Genomic DNA, 15,024 nt, shown 5'->3' with positions numbered 1-15,024 from the left:
CAGGAAGCTTACACAAGCCTCTTAGACAGCTTCATCCACCAGAAGGCAGACAGCAGAAGCAAGAAGAACTACAGTCCTGCAACCTGTGCAACAAAAACCACATTCACAGAAAGATAGACAAAATGAAAAGGCAGAGAGCTATGTACCAGATGAAGGAAAAGATAAAACCCCAGAAAAACGACTAAGTGAAGTGGAGATAGGCAATCTTCCAGAAAAAGAATTCAGAATAATGATAGTGAAGATGATCCAGGACCTCAGAAAAAGAATGGAGGCAAAGATCAAGACGAAGCAAATGTTTAACAAAGACCAAGAAGAATTAAAGAACAAACAAACAGAGAAACAGCACAATAACTGAAATTAAAAATATACTAGAAGTAATCAATAGCAGAATAACTGAGGCACAAGAATAAATAAGTGACCTGGAAGACAGAATGGTGGAAATCACTGCTGCAGAACAAAATAAAGAAAAAAGAATGAAAAGAAATGAAGACAGACCAAGAGATCTCTGGGACAACATTAAATGCACCAACATTCACATTATAGGGGTCCCAGAAGGAGAAGAGAGAGAGAAAGGACCCAAGAAAATATTTGAAGAGAGTATAGTCAAAAACTTCCCTAACATGGGAAAGGAAATAGCCACCCAAATCCAGGAAGCACAGACAGTCCCAGACAAGATAAACCCAAAGAGAAACATGCTGAGACACACAGTAATCAAATTGACAAAAATTAAAGACAAAGAAAAATTATTAAAAGCAACAAGGGAAAAATGACAAAACATACAAGGGAACTCCCATAAGGTTAACAGCTGATTTCTCAGCAGAAACTCTACAAGCCAGAAGGGAGTGGCAAAATATACTTAAAGTGATGAAAGGGAAGAACCTACAACAAAGAGCACTCTACCCAGCAAGGATCTCATTCAGATTCCACAGAGAAATCAAAAGCTTTACAGACAAGCAAAAGCTAAGAGAATTCAGCACCACCAAACCAGCTCTACAACAAATGCTAAAGGAACTTCTCTAAATGGGAAACACAAGAGAAGAAAAGGACCTACAAAAAACAAACCCAAAACAATTAAGAAAATTGTAACAGGAACATACATATCGATAATTACCTTAAATGTAAATGGATTAAATGCTCCAACCAAAAGACAAAGACTGGCTGAATGGATACAAAAACAAGACCCATATATATGCTGTCTATAAGAGAACAACTTCAGACTAGGGACACATACAGACAAAGTGAGGGGATGGAAAAAGATATTCCATGCAAATGGAAATCAAAAGAAAGCTGGAGTAGCAATACCCGTATCAGATAAAATAGACTTTAAAATAAAGACTGTTACAAGATATAAGGAAGGACACTATACAGTGATCAAGGGATCAATCCAAGAAGAAGATATAATAATTGTAAATATTTATGCACCCAACACAGGAGCACCTCAATACATAAGGCAAATGCTAACAGCCATAAAAGGGGAAATTGACAGTAATGCAACACTAGTAGGGGACTGTAACAGCACACTTTCACCAATGGACAGACCATCCAAAATGAAAATAAATAAGGAAACACAAGCTTTAAATGATACATTAAACAAAATGGACTTAATTGATATTTATAGGACATTCCATCCAAAAACAACCGAATACACTTTCTTCTCAAGTGATCATGGAACATTCTCCAGGATAGATCATATCTTGGGTCACAAATCAAGCCTTGGTAAATTTAAGGAAATTGAAATCATATCAAGTATCTTTTCGATACACAACACTATGAGACTAGATATCAATTACAGGAAAAAACTATAAAAAACACAGACATGTGGAAGCTAAACAATACACTACTAAATAACCAAGAGATGACTGAAGAAATCAAAGAGGAAATCAAAAAATACCTAGAAACATACGACAAAGAAAACACGATGACACAAAACCTACGGGATGAAGCAAAAGCAGTTCTAAGAGGGAAGTTTATAGCAATATAATCCTACCTTAAGAAAAAATAAACATCTCAAATAAACAACCTAACCTTACACCTAAAGCAATTAGAGAAAGAAGAACAAAAAAACCTCAAAGTTAGCAGAAGGAAAGAAATCATAAAGATCAGAGCAGAAATAAATGAAATAGAAACAAAGAAAACAACAGCAAAGATCAATAAAACTAAAAGTTGATTCTTTGAGAAGATAAACAAAATTGATAAACTTTTAGCCAGACTCATCAAGAAAAAGAGGGAGAGGACTCAAATCAGTAAAATTAAAAATGAAGAAGGGGAAGTAACAACGGACACCGCAAAAATATAAAGCATCCTAAGAGACTACTACAAGCAACTCTATGCCAATAAAATGGACAACCTGGAAGAAATGGACAAATTCTTAGAAAGGTATAACCTTCCAAGACTGAACCAGGAAGAAACAGAAAATATGAACAGACCAAACACAAGTAATGAAATTGAAACCGTGATTAAAACTCTTCCAACAAACGAAAGCCCTGGACCGGATGGCTTCACAGGTGAATTCTATCAAACATTTAGAGAAGAGCAACACCCATTTTTCTCAAACTCTTCCAAAAAGTTGGAGGGGAAGGAACACTCCCAAACTCATTCTACAATGCCACCATCACCCTGATACTAAAAACAGACAAAGATACTACAAAAAAAGAAAATTACAGACCAATAACACTGATGAATATAGATGCAAAAATCCTCAAATAAATACAAGCAAACAGAATCCAACAACACATTAAAAGGCTCATACACTATGATCAAGTGGGATTTATCCCTGGGATGCATGGATTCTTCAATATATGCAAATAAATCAATGTGATACACCATATTAACAAACTGAAGGATAAAAACCATATGATCATCTCAGTAGATGCAGAAAAAGCTTTTGACAAAATTCAACACGCATTAATGAAAAAAACTCTCCAGAAAGTGGGCATAAAGGGATCCTACCTCAACATAATAAAGGCCATATATGACCAACCCACAGGAAACATCATTCCCAATGGTGAAAAACTAAAAGCATTTCCTATAAGACCAGGAGCAAGACAAGGATGTCCACTCTTGCCACTATTATTCAACGTACTTTTGGAAGTCCTAGCCATGGCAATCAGAAAAGAAAAAGATATAAAAGGAATACAAATTGGAAAAGAAGAAGTAAAACTGTCACTGTTTGCAGATGACATGATACTATACGTAGAGATTCCTAAAGATACCACCAGAAAACCACTAGAGCTAATCAATGAATTTGGTAAAGTTGCAGGATACAAAATTAATGCACAGAAATCTCTTGCATTCCTATACACTAACAATGAAAGATCAGAAAGGGAAATAAAGGAAACAATCCTATTCACAACTGCAACAAAAAGAATAAAATACCTAGGAATAAACCTAACTAAGGAGGTAAAAACCTGTACTCAGAAAACTGTAAGACACTGATGAAAGAAATCAAAGATGACACAGACAGATGGAGAGATATACCATGTTCCTGGATTGGAAGAATCAGTATTGTGAAAATGACTATACTACCAAAAGCAAACTAAAGATTCAGTGCAATCCCTATCAAATTACTAATGGCATTTTTTACAGAACTAGAACAAAAAATCTTAAAATTTGTATGGAGACAGAAAAGACCCCAAAAAAGCCAGAGCAATCTTGTGGGAAAAAAACAGAGCTGGAGGAATCAGACTCTCTGACTTCAAACCATACTATGAAGCTACAGTAATCAAGACAATATGGTACTAGCACAAAAACAGAAATATAGATCAACAGAACAGGACAGAAAGCCCAGAGATAAACTCATGCCCCTATGGTCAACTAATCTATGACAAAGGAGGCAAGGATATACAATGGAGAAAAGACAGTTTGTTCAATAATTGGTGCTGGGAAAACTGGGCAGCTACATGTAAAAGAATGAAATTAGAATACTTCATAACACCATACACAAATGTAAACTCAAAATGGATTAAAGACCTAAATGTAAGACCAGACAGTATAAAACTCTTAGAGGAAAACATAGGAAGAACACTCTTTGACATAAATCACAGCAAGATCTTTTTTGACCCTCCTCTTAGAGTAATGGAAATAAAAACAAAAATAAACAAATGGGACCTAATGAAATGTAAGAGCTTTTGCACAGCAAAGGAAAACTTTAAACAAGATGAAAAGACAACACTCAGAATGGGAGAAAATATTTGCCAATGAACCAACGGGCAAAGGATTAATCTCCAAAATATATAAACAGCTCATGCAGCTCAATATAAAAATAACAAACAACCCAATCCAAAAATGGGCAGAAGACCTAAATAGACATTTCTCAAAAGAAGACATACAGATGGCCAAGAAGTACATGAAAAGCTACTCAACATCACTAATTATTAGAGAAATGCAAATCAAAACTACAATGAGGTTATCACCTCACACCAGTTAGAATGGGCATCATCAGAAAATCTACAAACAACAAATGCTGGAGAGGGTGTGGAGAAAAGGGAACCCTCTTGCACTGTTGGTGGGAATGTAAATTGATACAGCCACTATGGAGAACAGTATGGAGGTTCCTTAAAAAACTAAAAATAGAACTACCATATGACCCAGTAATCCCACTACTGGCCATATACCCAGAGAAAACCATAATTCAGAAAGACACATGCACCCCAATGTTCACTGCAGCACTATTTACAATAGCCAGGTCATGGAAACAACCTAAATGCCCATCAACAGACGGATGGCTAAAGAAGATGTGGTACATATATATAATGGAATATTACTCAGCCATAAAAAGGAACGAAATTGGGTCATTTGTAGAGACATGGATGGATCTAGAGACTGTCATACAGAGTGAAGTAAGTCAGAAAGAGAAAAACAAATATTGTATATTAATGCATATATGTGGAACTAGAAAAATGGTACAGATGAACCGGTTTGCAAGACAGAAACAGAGACACAGATGTAGAGAACTAACATATGGACACCAAGGGGGAGGGAGAGTAGCGGGGTGGGTGATGAATTGGGAGACTGGGATTGACATGTATACACTAATATGTATTAAACAATAACTAATAGGAACCTGCTGTAAAATAAATAAATAAATTATATATATATATATTTTTTTAAAGTGTACATATAGCTCACCATGATTAGCAGAGTGTTTACCGTGGGCCAACTATGTCCTAGGATTTTAGAATCAGTGATAAAAAGGGACTGATTACCAATATGGGGTGGGGGTCAGGAGAAGCATGGTCCTCTATGACTTGTACATTGTATATATGATATATGTAGAAATATATGTCCCTGTATATATGATTACTAAATTACTAAAGTAATTGAGGTTCACTAATGTACTAGGTTCTCGCTATGTATTTTAAGTCCATACTCTCTTAGTTTGCCCACACAAAACCCTGAAGACACAGGAATGTTTATTTCCCCTCCATCAACTATGACACTCAGTGGTAACTTATCTACTCACTAAAAAATGGAAAAGTCGAGCTATGAACTCCGTCATGTTGAGATACAACTATTAAACCATTCCCTCCATGTGTTCCACTGGCGTCTTTACTACTGGGACACACAGAAGCAGAGAGCAGTGGAAAGTTTCCTTAAAGAATTCCTTCTCAGAAATGGGGATATACTGAACTACAAGCTTTAGAATTATGCTTTAAAAATAAGAATTCAGGGCTTCTCTGGTGGTGCAATTGTTGAGAATCTGCCTGCTAATGGAGGGGACATGGGTTCGAGCCCTGATCTGGGAAGAGCCCACATGATGCAGAGCAACTGGGTCCGTGAGCCACAACTACTGAGCCTGCACGTCTGGAGCCTGTGCTCCGCAACAAGAGAGGCTGCGATAGTGAGAGGCCTGTGCACTGCGATGAAGAGTGGCCCCCGCTTGCCACAACTAGAGAAAACCCTCGCACAGAAACGAAGACCCACAACAGCAAAAATTAATTAATTAATTAATAAACTCCTACCCCAACATCAAAAAAATAAAATAAGAATTCATAAAATGAGGGATAAACAGATAAAACATGGCAAAGGGTAATATAATTACTATCAACAAGAACACAAATCATGGACAAGGCAAATAGACCAATTAAGCAGTATGCAGAAGATACAAAAAGATAATTCACCAAAGAATTAGGAGTGCATCATAAACTTATACAATATTTAACCTCAGCCATATTTAATGAGAAGGAAACTAAACCACAGGAAAACACTATATTTTCCCTATTTAACTGAAAATTGTTGTTTGGGTTTGCCTTTTTTTAAATTATAATACACAGTGTTATCAAAATCATGGGGAAATTGGCACACTCTTGCCTTGCCTGAAGAGATATAAATTATAGAATGTTTCTGGACAATGTGACGACATATATCAATAGTCCTGAAAACATCCAGTTCTAGGGAAGTAACCTAGAGAAAATAACCAGATGAAAACTATTTAGCTTTAATTATAACATCATATATACCACCCCAAAATGAAAATGCCATCAATCTCCAAAAACAGCAAGTTATTTAAGTAACTGATGTTATATAAAGGTATGGATGAGTATTAATTATATGACAAACACCATTTTACATGTTAAAAGTGTAACAAAACAGAATATGAGAAGTCTTCTAAATTTAAATATGTGTATGGGATAGCATTTCTACTAAAAATATACTCATTTCGGGGGCTGGAGATCATACATGAACTTTAGCTTCTTTGAATCAATTCTCTATTTTCCAAATTGTTAATAAGCGTGTATTACTTTTAAAAATGGAAAACAATAATAAAGCATTAGTTGAAAAAGAGAAAAATATTCCACTAATGTGCTGCAGAGTTCTCAAGAAGACAACAACTTGCTAAAACTACACAATACATCTCTCAAATTTAAAAGCAGAGAAAACCTAGGTGTGGCACTGATTAGAGTATGTGTAATATGCACTCCATGAGCAATGAACTCTGTTTACTTTCAGTCAGACATTCAGCTGATTAATGAAATTTATCCCAAAGCAAATATATAATATTCTTTTCAAAAATTTAAAGGCATGATTTTTTCCTGTGTGGTGATGTATTATATATCAAGTTATGATATATTTGGTGGAGAGATAATATATAAAGAACAAAACACTTGAAACTGCCATAAATTCTATGTTCTTGTGTTTGTGTGTCTACGTGAGTGGGTGTGTAGGATGGGTATCCTATTCAATGTAGGTTTTTGTCTGGATTTTTTTCTTCACCTTCAGTACCATGAATACTGCCCATATAATCAACTATTCTTTGAAAAGATAACTCATAGCTACATAATATTCTTTTGGATAAGGGTGCCATTGCATGTCTATACATCTACTATGCATTCAACATTATATTCTTTTCCAACCCAATTCAGGCCAAACAGTTTGATCCACACACTACAAGCCCCAGTCTTCCTGCACTACCCTCCATGTCCTGGGTAAATGTGACATGATTCCTCCTGTCTCTCAGACTATCTACACGATGCCCACGTCACCTGTCTTTCTGGAGAACTCCTTCCCTCCTCATCCAGTGAGCCTAAAAATACCATTCTCAGGGCTTCCCTGGAGGCGCAGTGGCTGAGAGTCCTCCTGCCGACGCAGGGGACATGGGTTCGTGCCCCGGTCCGGGAAGATCCCACATGCCGCAGAGCGGCTGGGTCCATGAGCCACGGCCGCTGAGCCTGCGCGTCCGGAGCCTGTGCTCTGCAACAGGAGAGGCCACAACAGTGAGAGGCCCGCGTACCGCAAAAAAAAACCCATGCTCAGCACCAACGAGGAATGTGTTAGAAACAAGAGGCTGAATTTTGGCTCTTTTATATTCGGAAGACTTGGTTTGCTGCCAAAGAAGTTGCTCTTCCTGGAAATTAAATTATTCTGTGTTACTGAAGGTAATGACCGCTATGTTACTCTAATGTTTGAAAGTCCAAATAAAATATTTGAGAGGGAAGAATAAAATTTATTTTAAGGAATGAGCTTTTCGTTTTTTGAGTTTTTTTAGGTTGAGTAATCATGCTTGAAGTCAAATCAAACATCATGTCTATGAAAATCCTGTTTTGTTCTTCTTTCTTAATGGTGTCCCGTATTGCTCATATTCAAAGTTAAAACATGAAACAACAGCCAAACTCTAATTATCTACACTGAGGTAGAAAGTGCTGTGAATAATAGCTAGCATGGGTCATCATTTATATACAGTTTGGGAAGTCAGAATTTGACACTGTCCTTTTTATGTCCAATTCGTACCACTTACAAGGCCATCCAATTACTGACAGTCAAAGTCTAGCATGAGGAGTAAGGGAAGAAATGAGTAATTTTTAAGTTGGCAATACATAAATCAGCTGAATTTCATGGACCACAGCTCTCTATAAATCAGCCAGGGCACTGCACACTCCCCTGGTAATTCCTGTTATAGTGTCAAAATACCATAAAATATTTAAAGAGTTCAACCATCAAGCAAAATACCATTAAAGCTACTATATCCAGAATTCTACAACCAGAATTCTTTATAAACCATATCAATAAAAGGAACACTTTTTCCCTACTGGTGATATTTCCTTCCAGGCGAAAGGAACTTAATTAATGTAACACTTCCAGCCTCTCCCCAACCCTTGGTTTTCCCTGCCTCTGAAGAATAAAGGAAGCAGCTTGGCTAGCTTCTTCCTTCTTCCTCTGGAGATCTCCCTGCCTGCAGAGAGCAAGGTTTGGGCTCTAGAGCTCAGAGCCAGCTCTGTCCCTGTGGGAAGGGAGGAGGGGAGGAAGGCCAGGGTCCTGGATGTCATTTGGCATCACATCAAGCTATACCTAATCAAAATGGATATTTTCCCCATGGTGGCCGCCCCTTTCTCCTTTTGTTCTTCCCACGTCCCAACTTTTTTCAGAATCAGGGAGGGTTGATATTTACTGGGTTCCTTAGAGATACCACCAGTCCACATTTCTGCACATTTTTTAATTTGAGGTAAATGCATACCTTTCTGTGATTTATGTTGTTGCATATTTAAGGGAGAAAAGATTACAATAAGCATTATAAGATTATGAAGATGCTTATAAACCAAATCATAAATTATTCAAAACATGTGTACAAAATGCATTTTTCTTAATACATATATATTAAACCAAATGTCTAATGAAAGTTGTAATAATGACATCTATTAAGCAAAAAATGTTATTAATGAAAAATCTCCAGTCCTCACCTATTCAGGATAAATGTAATAACTAATTTCAATGATAGAATTAACTGTTCCCCATCATCTAATGTTATAAACTAAACATCCCATCTAGGAATACACTCCGTATCATTCAAAACTTATAGAAACTTTGACACATAGTTATTTAACCAAACATAATTGGCTTACTCATGTACTTTGATCCAAAAAGCAGAATGTTCTTTTATGGTAACATGGATTTCACTCTGGTAACTTATAACTGGCAGTTCCCCCAGCAGTACATAAATCTGAATATAAATACCCACATTTAAAATGTTTTTCTGACTGAAGATAAATTAGCCTCCTGTTATACGGGTCACATTCTGTAACAAAGTCTAAGATTCATCCAAGCGTTATTATCATAAAAATTATGCTGAAGATCTCAGTTCTACCTCACAGGGGCTAGGCAGAATCAAAGCCAGAGGAGTTCAGCACTTCACTGAAGCAACTAAGAGTGAAAGGACAAGTGGAAATGACCATTTATTTTCAAAAAGGTACCAATGGACTCACACTTTTTTTTTTTCCCCAAAAACTTGATTGTAATTGTGGGTGGGGTGTGTCTTCTCCTTATGTAATAAATTTAGCTGTTTAAGTTTCTTTTTTTCTTTGTCACAATGATTTTATGACAGGATTCATGCTCTGTGGTTCTAAACAGAGCGGATGTTTAACATTTGACCTCGTGGAGAGGGATGTTTATTAAACTGTCTATAATATTCTTTGTACAATGTTCATCTTTGTAGAAAATATGACTGTAATCAGGTGAATAGTATAACGCTAATACAGAATATCAAAATTTTGCAATTTCTTACTGTTAGATTAGAAGCTTTTAAATAATGGTGCCAGGAGATATAATTTGCTTCTCTTTTAGCTTAACTATTATATATTTTCATATGTAAAGGACTGGCATGTTGAAGAGCAGAAAACATATTTTATATGTAAATCTACATAACACAGTAATAATATCAATAGTAGTAGAGAAAGAATATATCCATTTAAAAGCCTTTGTTAGAGAGGGTCGTGGCTTTTATAACACATTTAATAATACATAAATGAAGCATAAGTACTCATCCTAATATGTAGATATCCACCTCTTGTACTTGTACAAATATTTATAATTACAAGCCACTTATGCACTTACTTTACCCTAAAACACTTTGAGATCCTGTGTTATTGTACTCATTTTTAAAAATAAGACATGCAAATCTATTATACATTATTATTGCCTATATTCCCCATGCTGTACATTTCATCGCCATGACTTGTTCATTTTGTTTGTTTATTTATTTATTGAATGTATACATTTATTTATCGTACCCATTTTACAGCTGAAAAAAACCGAGCTAAAAATTGAGGATAACATAAATGGCCAAGGCCACACAGCTTAGTAGAGACAGAGGTGGGATCCATCAAAAGCCAGTGCTATCTCTCACCTCTCCACTTACTCGAAGCAGAATCCAAAATAGCATTACACTATGATATATATATTCTAATATTATATATAAATATATTAAACAGTAAAAATATGACATATATATGTTATAGGGCAAAGCCCAACTTTTTCTCTAGAAATATAGTTCTGACCTGAAATAACAATTAATGGAATAATAAGTTTCAATATATGTAATTCATTTCACAGATAACTTTTCAGGAATCTCACCAAGGGACACAGGTGAATATTTGCCTAAGATGGAAAGCTTCTTGGAAGCATTGTTTCACTTAGTCATTATTTGCAGTATGTCAAAAACTAATTGATAGAGAGTGTAACTTCCATAGCCTAATATAGCTAAGACATTTCCTACAGAGCAATTAACCATGATACAGAACTTCAAATTACACTCAGCTGCTACGTGATCAAAAGATAAACAAGTGGAGGTGTCATAACTACACATTTTTGTAATGAGTCTTAACATTTTTCACGGAGTAAAAGCACAGTATGGTAAAATATTTCTGTGAGATGCCTGGGCTGGAGGCACTGTTTGTGAATATAACTGGATTCATTAAAGCCAACCAGGCAGTTTATTAATCAGTAGGCTAGACTGGCACAGAATGTGATAGAAATTATTTATCTATGACATGTTTAATATTTTACATTAATATAAAAACCTGTTGCTTTGGCATATTATCAGATAAACTAAAGCCAGCAACAAGTATCATGAACTATTCTCGTTCAAATTAACTTGGCTCCGGACGCACAGGCTCAGCGGCCATGGCCCAGGGGCCCAGCCGCTCCGCGGCATGTGGGATCTTCACAGACCGGGGCACGAACCCGTGTCCCCTGCATCGGCAGGAGGACTCTCAGCCACTGCGCCACCACGGAAGCCCTCAAATTAACTTTTCATCCCTATCCATGTGACACTTATCACAAAGCCATCAAAGTACCATAGTCCTGAGAACACCTTTGGAATGTGAGTCATGAAAACCATCATGGAAGCCAACTGAAGAATTTGGCTTGAAGGTGTATTTCAGCCCAGCAAAGATCCACTGTACTAAGCCTTCAATGGAAGTACTGGATTTAAAAACACCTGTTGGTTTTCTCTTGATTATTTGTTCACCCTCTGAATTATGTGTGTTCAAGTTTAGGTACTCTCAACTATGTGGCATCTTTTAAAGATAAAAATCTTTATAAAAAAATAAAAACTTTTAGGAATAGTAATCCTAGCATAACCAATTCCCCACTAAATAAAGTAAAATAAAGTTCACACAGAGAAATAACCATTAATGGGCATTCATATCTTCTGGGGATAATCATCAGAAAAAGAAAGAAGAAAAAAAAAAAAAGAACACTTTTGGCAGTTCAAAATGGCAATAGTTCCTATTTTAGTTCAACTGACTTGTTACAACCAGAAATACTGGTCCATACAAACTATCCCTCACTTTATGGACAAATTACAATAAATTATTTTAAATGTAACTTTAGTATTTTCTTACATAAAGACAACCTGATGAAATTACTCTGGAGAACTCTTCAACAATTCTACATAAATGCATACCATATAAAACAGAACTTTGAAAAAGCACAATAGAAACTGTCAAGTTCCAAAACACTGTCAGGAAAAGTACTGCGTATTCACTTACATGTCAAAAGTAATGATATATTTGATAATATTATAACTTCATTTTAATTTTAAAGGTCACTGTGAATGTGATATTATCCTTAGAAGTGATTTAACAAAATTATTGATCACATTTTCAACTAATATCATCTGAATTCCATTTTCCTCTCTGATGAACTATTTCAGTGGAAGAAAGAAGTGGCTTGCATTCTCACTGTGAAAGATGTGAATTTGCTGGAATTACTGTAATTTGACAGTGCATGGGTATTACTGCGAACAACGAAAACATTAGTGACATCTCTAATGATTAGGTTCTACAACGACACAAACATACACCAAATTAAATAACTCCTTTCCACAAGACTATGACAATTTTAATAGGGCAACGACCTCCTGTACTCACTACAATTGCCGTTCAATCAAGTACTATCATTTTCAACCCGCAAATAGCATAAAACTCATACATCCGATACATGTAGTTTTTCCCACGCCCATCAGCTGCTCTCTGTGTGCACACACAGATACAGAGTAATCTCTACTAGTCCTCTAAGAATCATGTTTAAAACTGAAATACTAGATTCAAAAGGAAAATTGAAAAGAGAAATGAATGTGTACGTCACCTATTGGTTCTTTCTGCAAGAAATCTGATATTAAAACAATGCAACAAGCACAAGAGTGTGTTCAGAGTGCTCTTGGGAAGTTCTCTGAATATGAATAAGGTGAAACTAAAGCAACACTGGTAAAACTAATCACAATCTTCGATTAACTCGAGCCATATAGACCTTGCTAGTCCTTCTGCGACACTGAGCCTTGTGAGCTGTATAATTACAGGCTTCCCAAATTTCAACATCTAACTCCAGATGCAATCATCTTCATTCAAGCCCTGAGATCGTGTAACCCACCAATCAGTGAGGATGCCACCGAACGTTTTCCCCAAAACATTAAAAATGGATTCTGCATGTGGCAAAGAGATTTCACAGAGCTGTAAAGCATTGAATCCATATTTGAGGATGCCCACCCCTATCTGTCATACTTCTCATAGATCAAGCGCCCCAAATGAGGCACAGGTTCAGCCCTGTAATTCGGTATGAGTCACATCAAACACTCTTCCATGAGATTTTTAAAGTGGTACAGCTCTAAAGCCTTTTAATCCTGCAGGTGAACTACTAACAGCAAAGAGGTGAACTAAACTACCATCAGTAGCCATGGTAATTTAACCTGCAGATGGAAAGATGAACAATGAGATAACTCTTAGGTAGTTTCAGCACCTCCCTATTTTCATAGAAGTCGTTGCAGAAAATTCCAAGCATCTTAAATATCGGTCACCTAGTTCCTAAAAGTGAAAATATATACATATCAGACCTGACACTATGGTTGTAACATATCCCTTTCCGAAACTAACGTATTTGCTTGGTAACATTAGGCATGCATGCTTAAAAACACCTTTCAGAGCCAAAGCAAATCAGATCAGTTCAAGAGAAGCACGCAAGGGGAAAAGAAACATCTTGGAACCACAACCTGCCCATCTTTTTTTCCACATTCTTCAGTACCCCAACATTCGCAGGGAAACACAACTTTAGGCATTTTTATAAGTAACTGTTCGTGATGGGAACCACACACACAGACATACACACACCCCAAAACCTCTCAGACTGTTTTCCTACCACACAGACCAGGGAGGCTGCACCACCTCTCTAGCGACTTAATTCGGAACGTAGTGGTTGGAACCAGCTGAGCAGCAATCGACAGAAACACAGTACACGCCAGAATGAGAGGAAGGTCGGCGAAAAAGAAAAGCAGCTTTGCTTTCGGCCATTAATTACCGATCACCCAAATATCGCCTAGCCACCTCCCACCCACATGCACAGGGTTCCGAACCTGGGTTTCAGACGGCGCTTGCCGGAGCCTCGCTCTCTATTGTCAGGACGCAGAAGCCCCCGAAACCTGTGAATCGAGCTGCAAATGCTTCCTCTGAAACAGCTAAATATAGACCAAAGGGGCTCTGGGTCTGGCGAGCAGCGGGAGACTGAAGAAACAGCCATGGACACAAACGACCAAGTATTTCCATTTTGTTCTAGCCAAACATCGTAATGACATTGAACATAAGGGCGAAAGACTGGAGGGAAGTCCTCCCCACCCCCACCCGTCTTCTCCCGTATATTAGGGACGTCATGGATGCAACGGGTATATTCGGGAGGGTGGCAGGGAGCAGTATTGTTGGTGTTGCCCTATATACGCCTCCTCCGGGGGAGATGGGTGGCGGGGAGCGGGAACACGCAGAGGAGCCACCTGGCCACCGCTCCGAGAAGGGCACTAACCCCGGCCCCCGTTCCAGGCAGAGCCGTCTTCCGAGAGGGGACCCGGCGCGATCGCGGTCCTCCCCCGGCTGGCAGGACCGCGCAGCAGCCGCCGCCGTCACCGGCCGGCCGGGAGCTGCCGAGGACCAACCCCCACTGGCGGCGAGGAGGGGGAGAACGACGACGACGACGCCGAGCAGGATGCGCCTGGCCCCAGAAGCCCGGCGGAAGGCAACTCACCGAACGGCGCGGCGCCCGACTGCCTCCTCGCGAACATGCACCCGCCACCAGCGACAGCTTCTCAGTCCGGGAAAAGGCGTGCGCGCCGCCGCCCGGCTTCAGGGCAAGGTCCTGACCTTGCCCAACTGCAGCATCTTCCGCTTTTGTTGTCTGAGCGCGGCCGCGGAACAAGGGATGCCGGCCGGGAGCAGGGGCGAGCGCCGCGGGGAAGAGGCGGCTCCCGACGCCAGCGCGCGGCGCCCGGACCGG

At 38.3% G+C, this 15,024-nt stretch overlaps 1 protein-coding gene across 2 annotated transcripts in view; it reads right to left on the bottom strand.

Annotated features, from left to right (window-relative positions):
* Positions 1–14,812, bottom strand: part of CTNND2 (catenin delta 2) — a gene marked incomplete at its 5' end in the record, with an annotated part of 948,683 nt that extends 933,871 nt beyond the window's left edge. For both annotated transcript variants that reach the window (XM_082623542.1, XM_082623543.1), the window contains one exon: positions 14,776–14,812. In XM_082623542.1, coding sequence (XP_082479668.1) covers positions 14,776–14,812 — 37 coding nt within the window. The remainder of the gene's footprint in view (positions 1–14,775) is intronic.
* Between the last annotated feature and the right edge of the window lie 212 nt (positions 14,813–15,024).

Source organism: Mesoplodon mirus (genome assembly GCF_964341445.2).
Source record: "Mesoplodon mirus genome assembly, chromosome: 5".
In the NCBI taxonomy this organism is placed as follows: domain Eukaryota; kingdom Metazoa; phylum Chordata; class Mammalia; order Artiodactyla; family Ziphiidae; genus Mesoplodon; species Mesoplodon mirus.
This window is presented reverse-complemented; position numbering and strand designations above follow the sequence as displayed.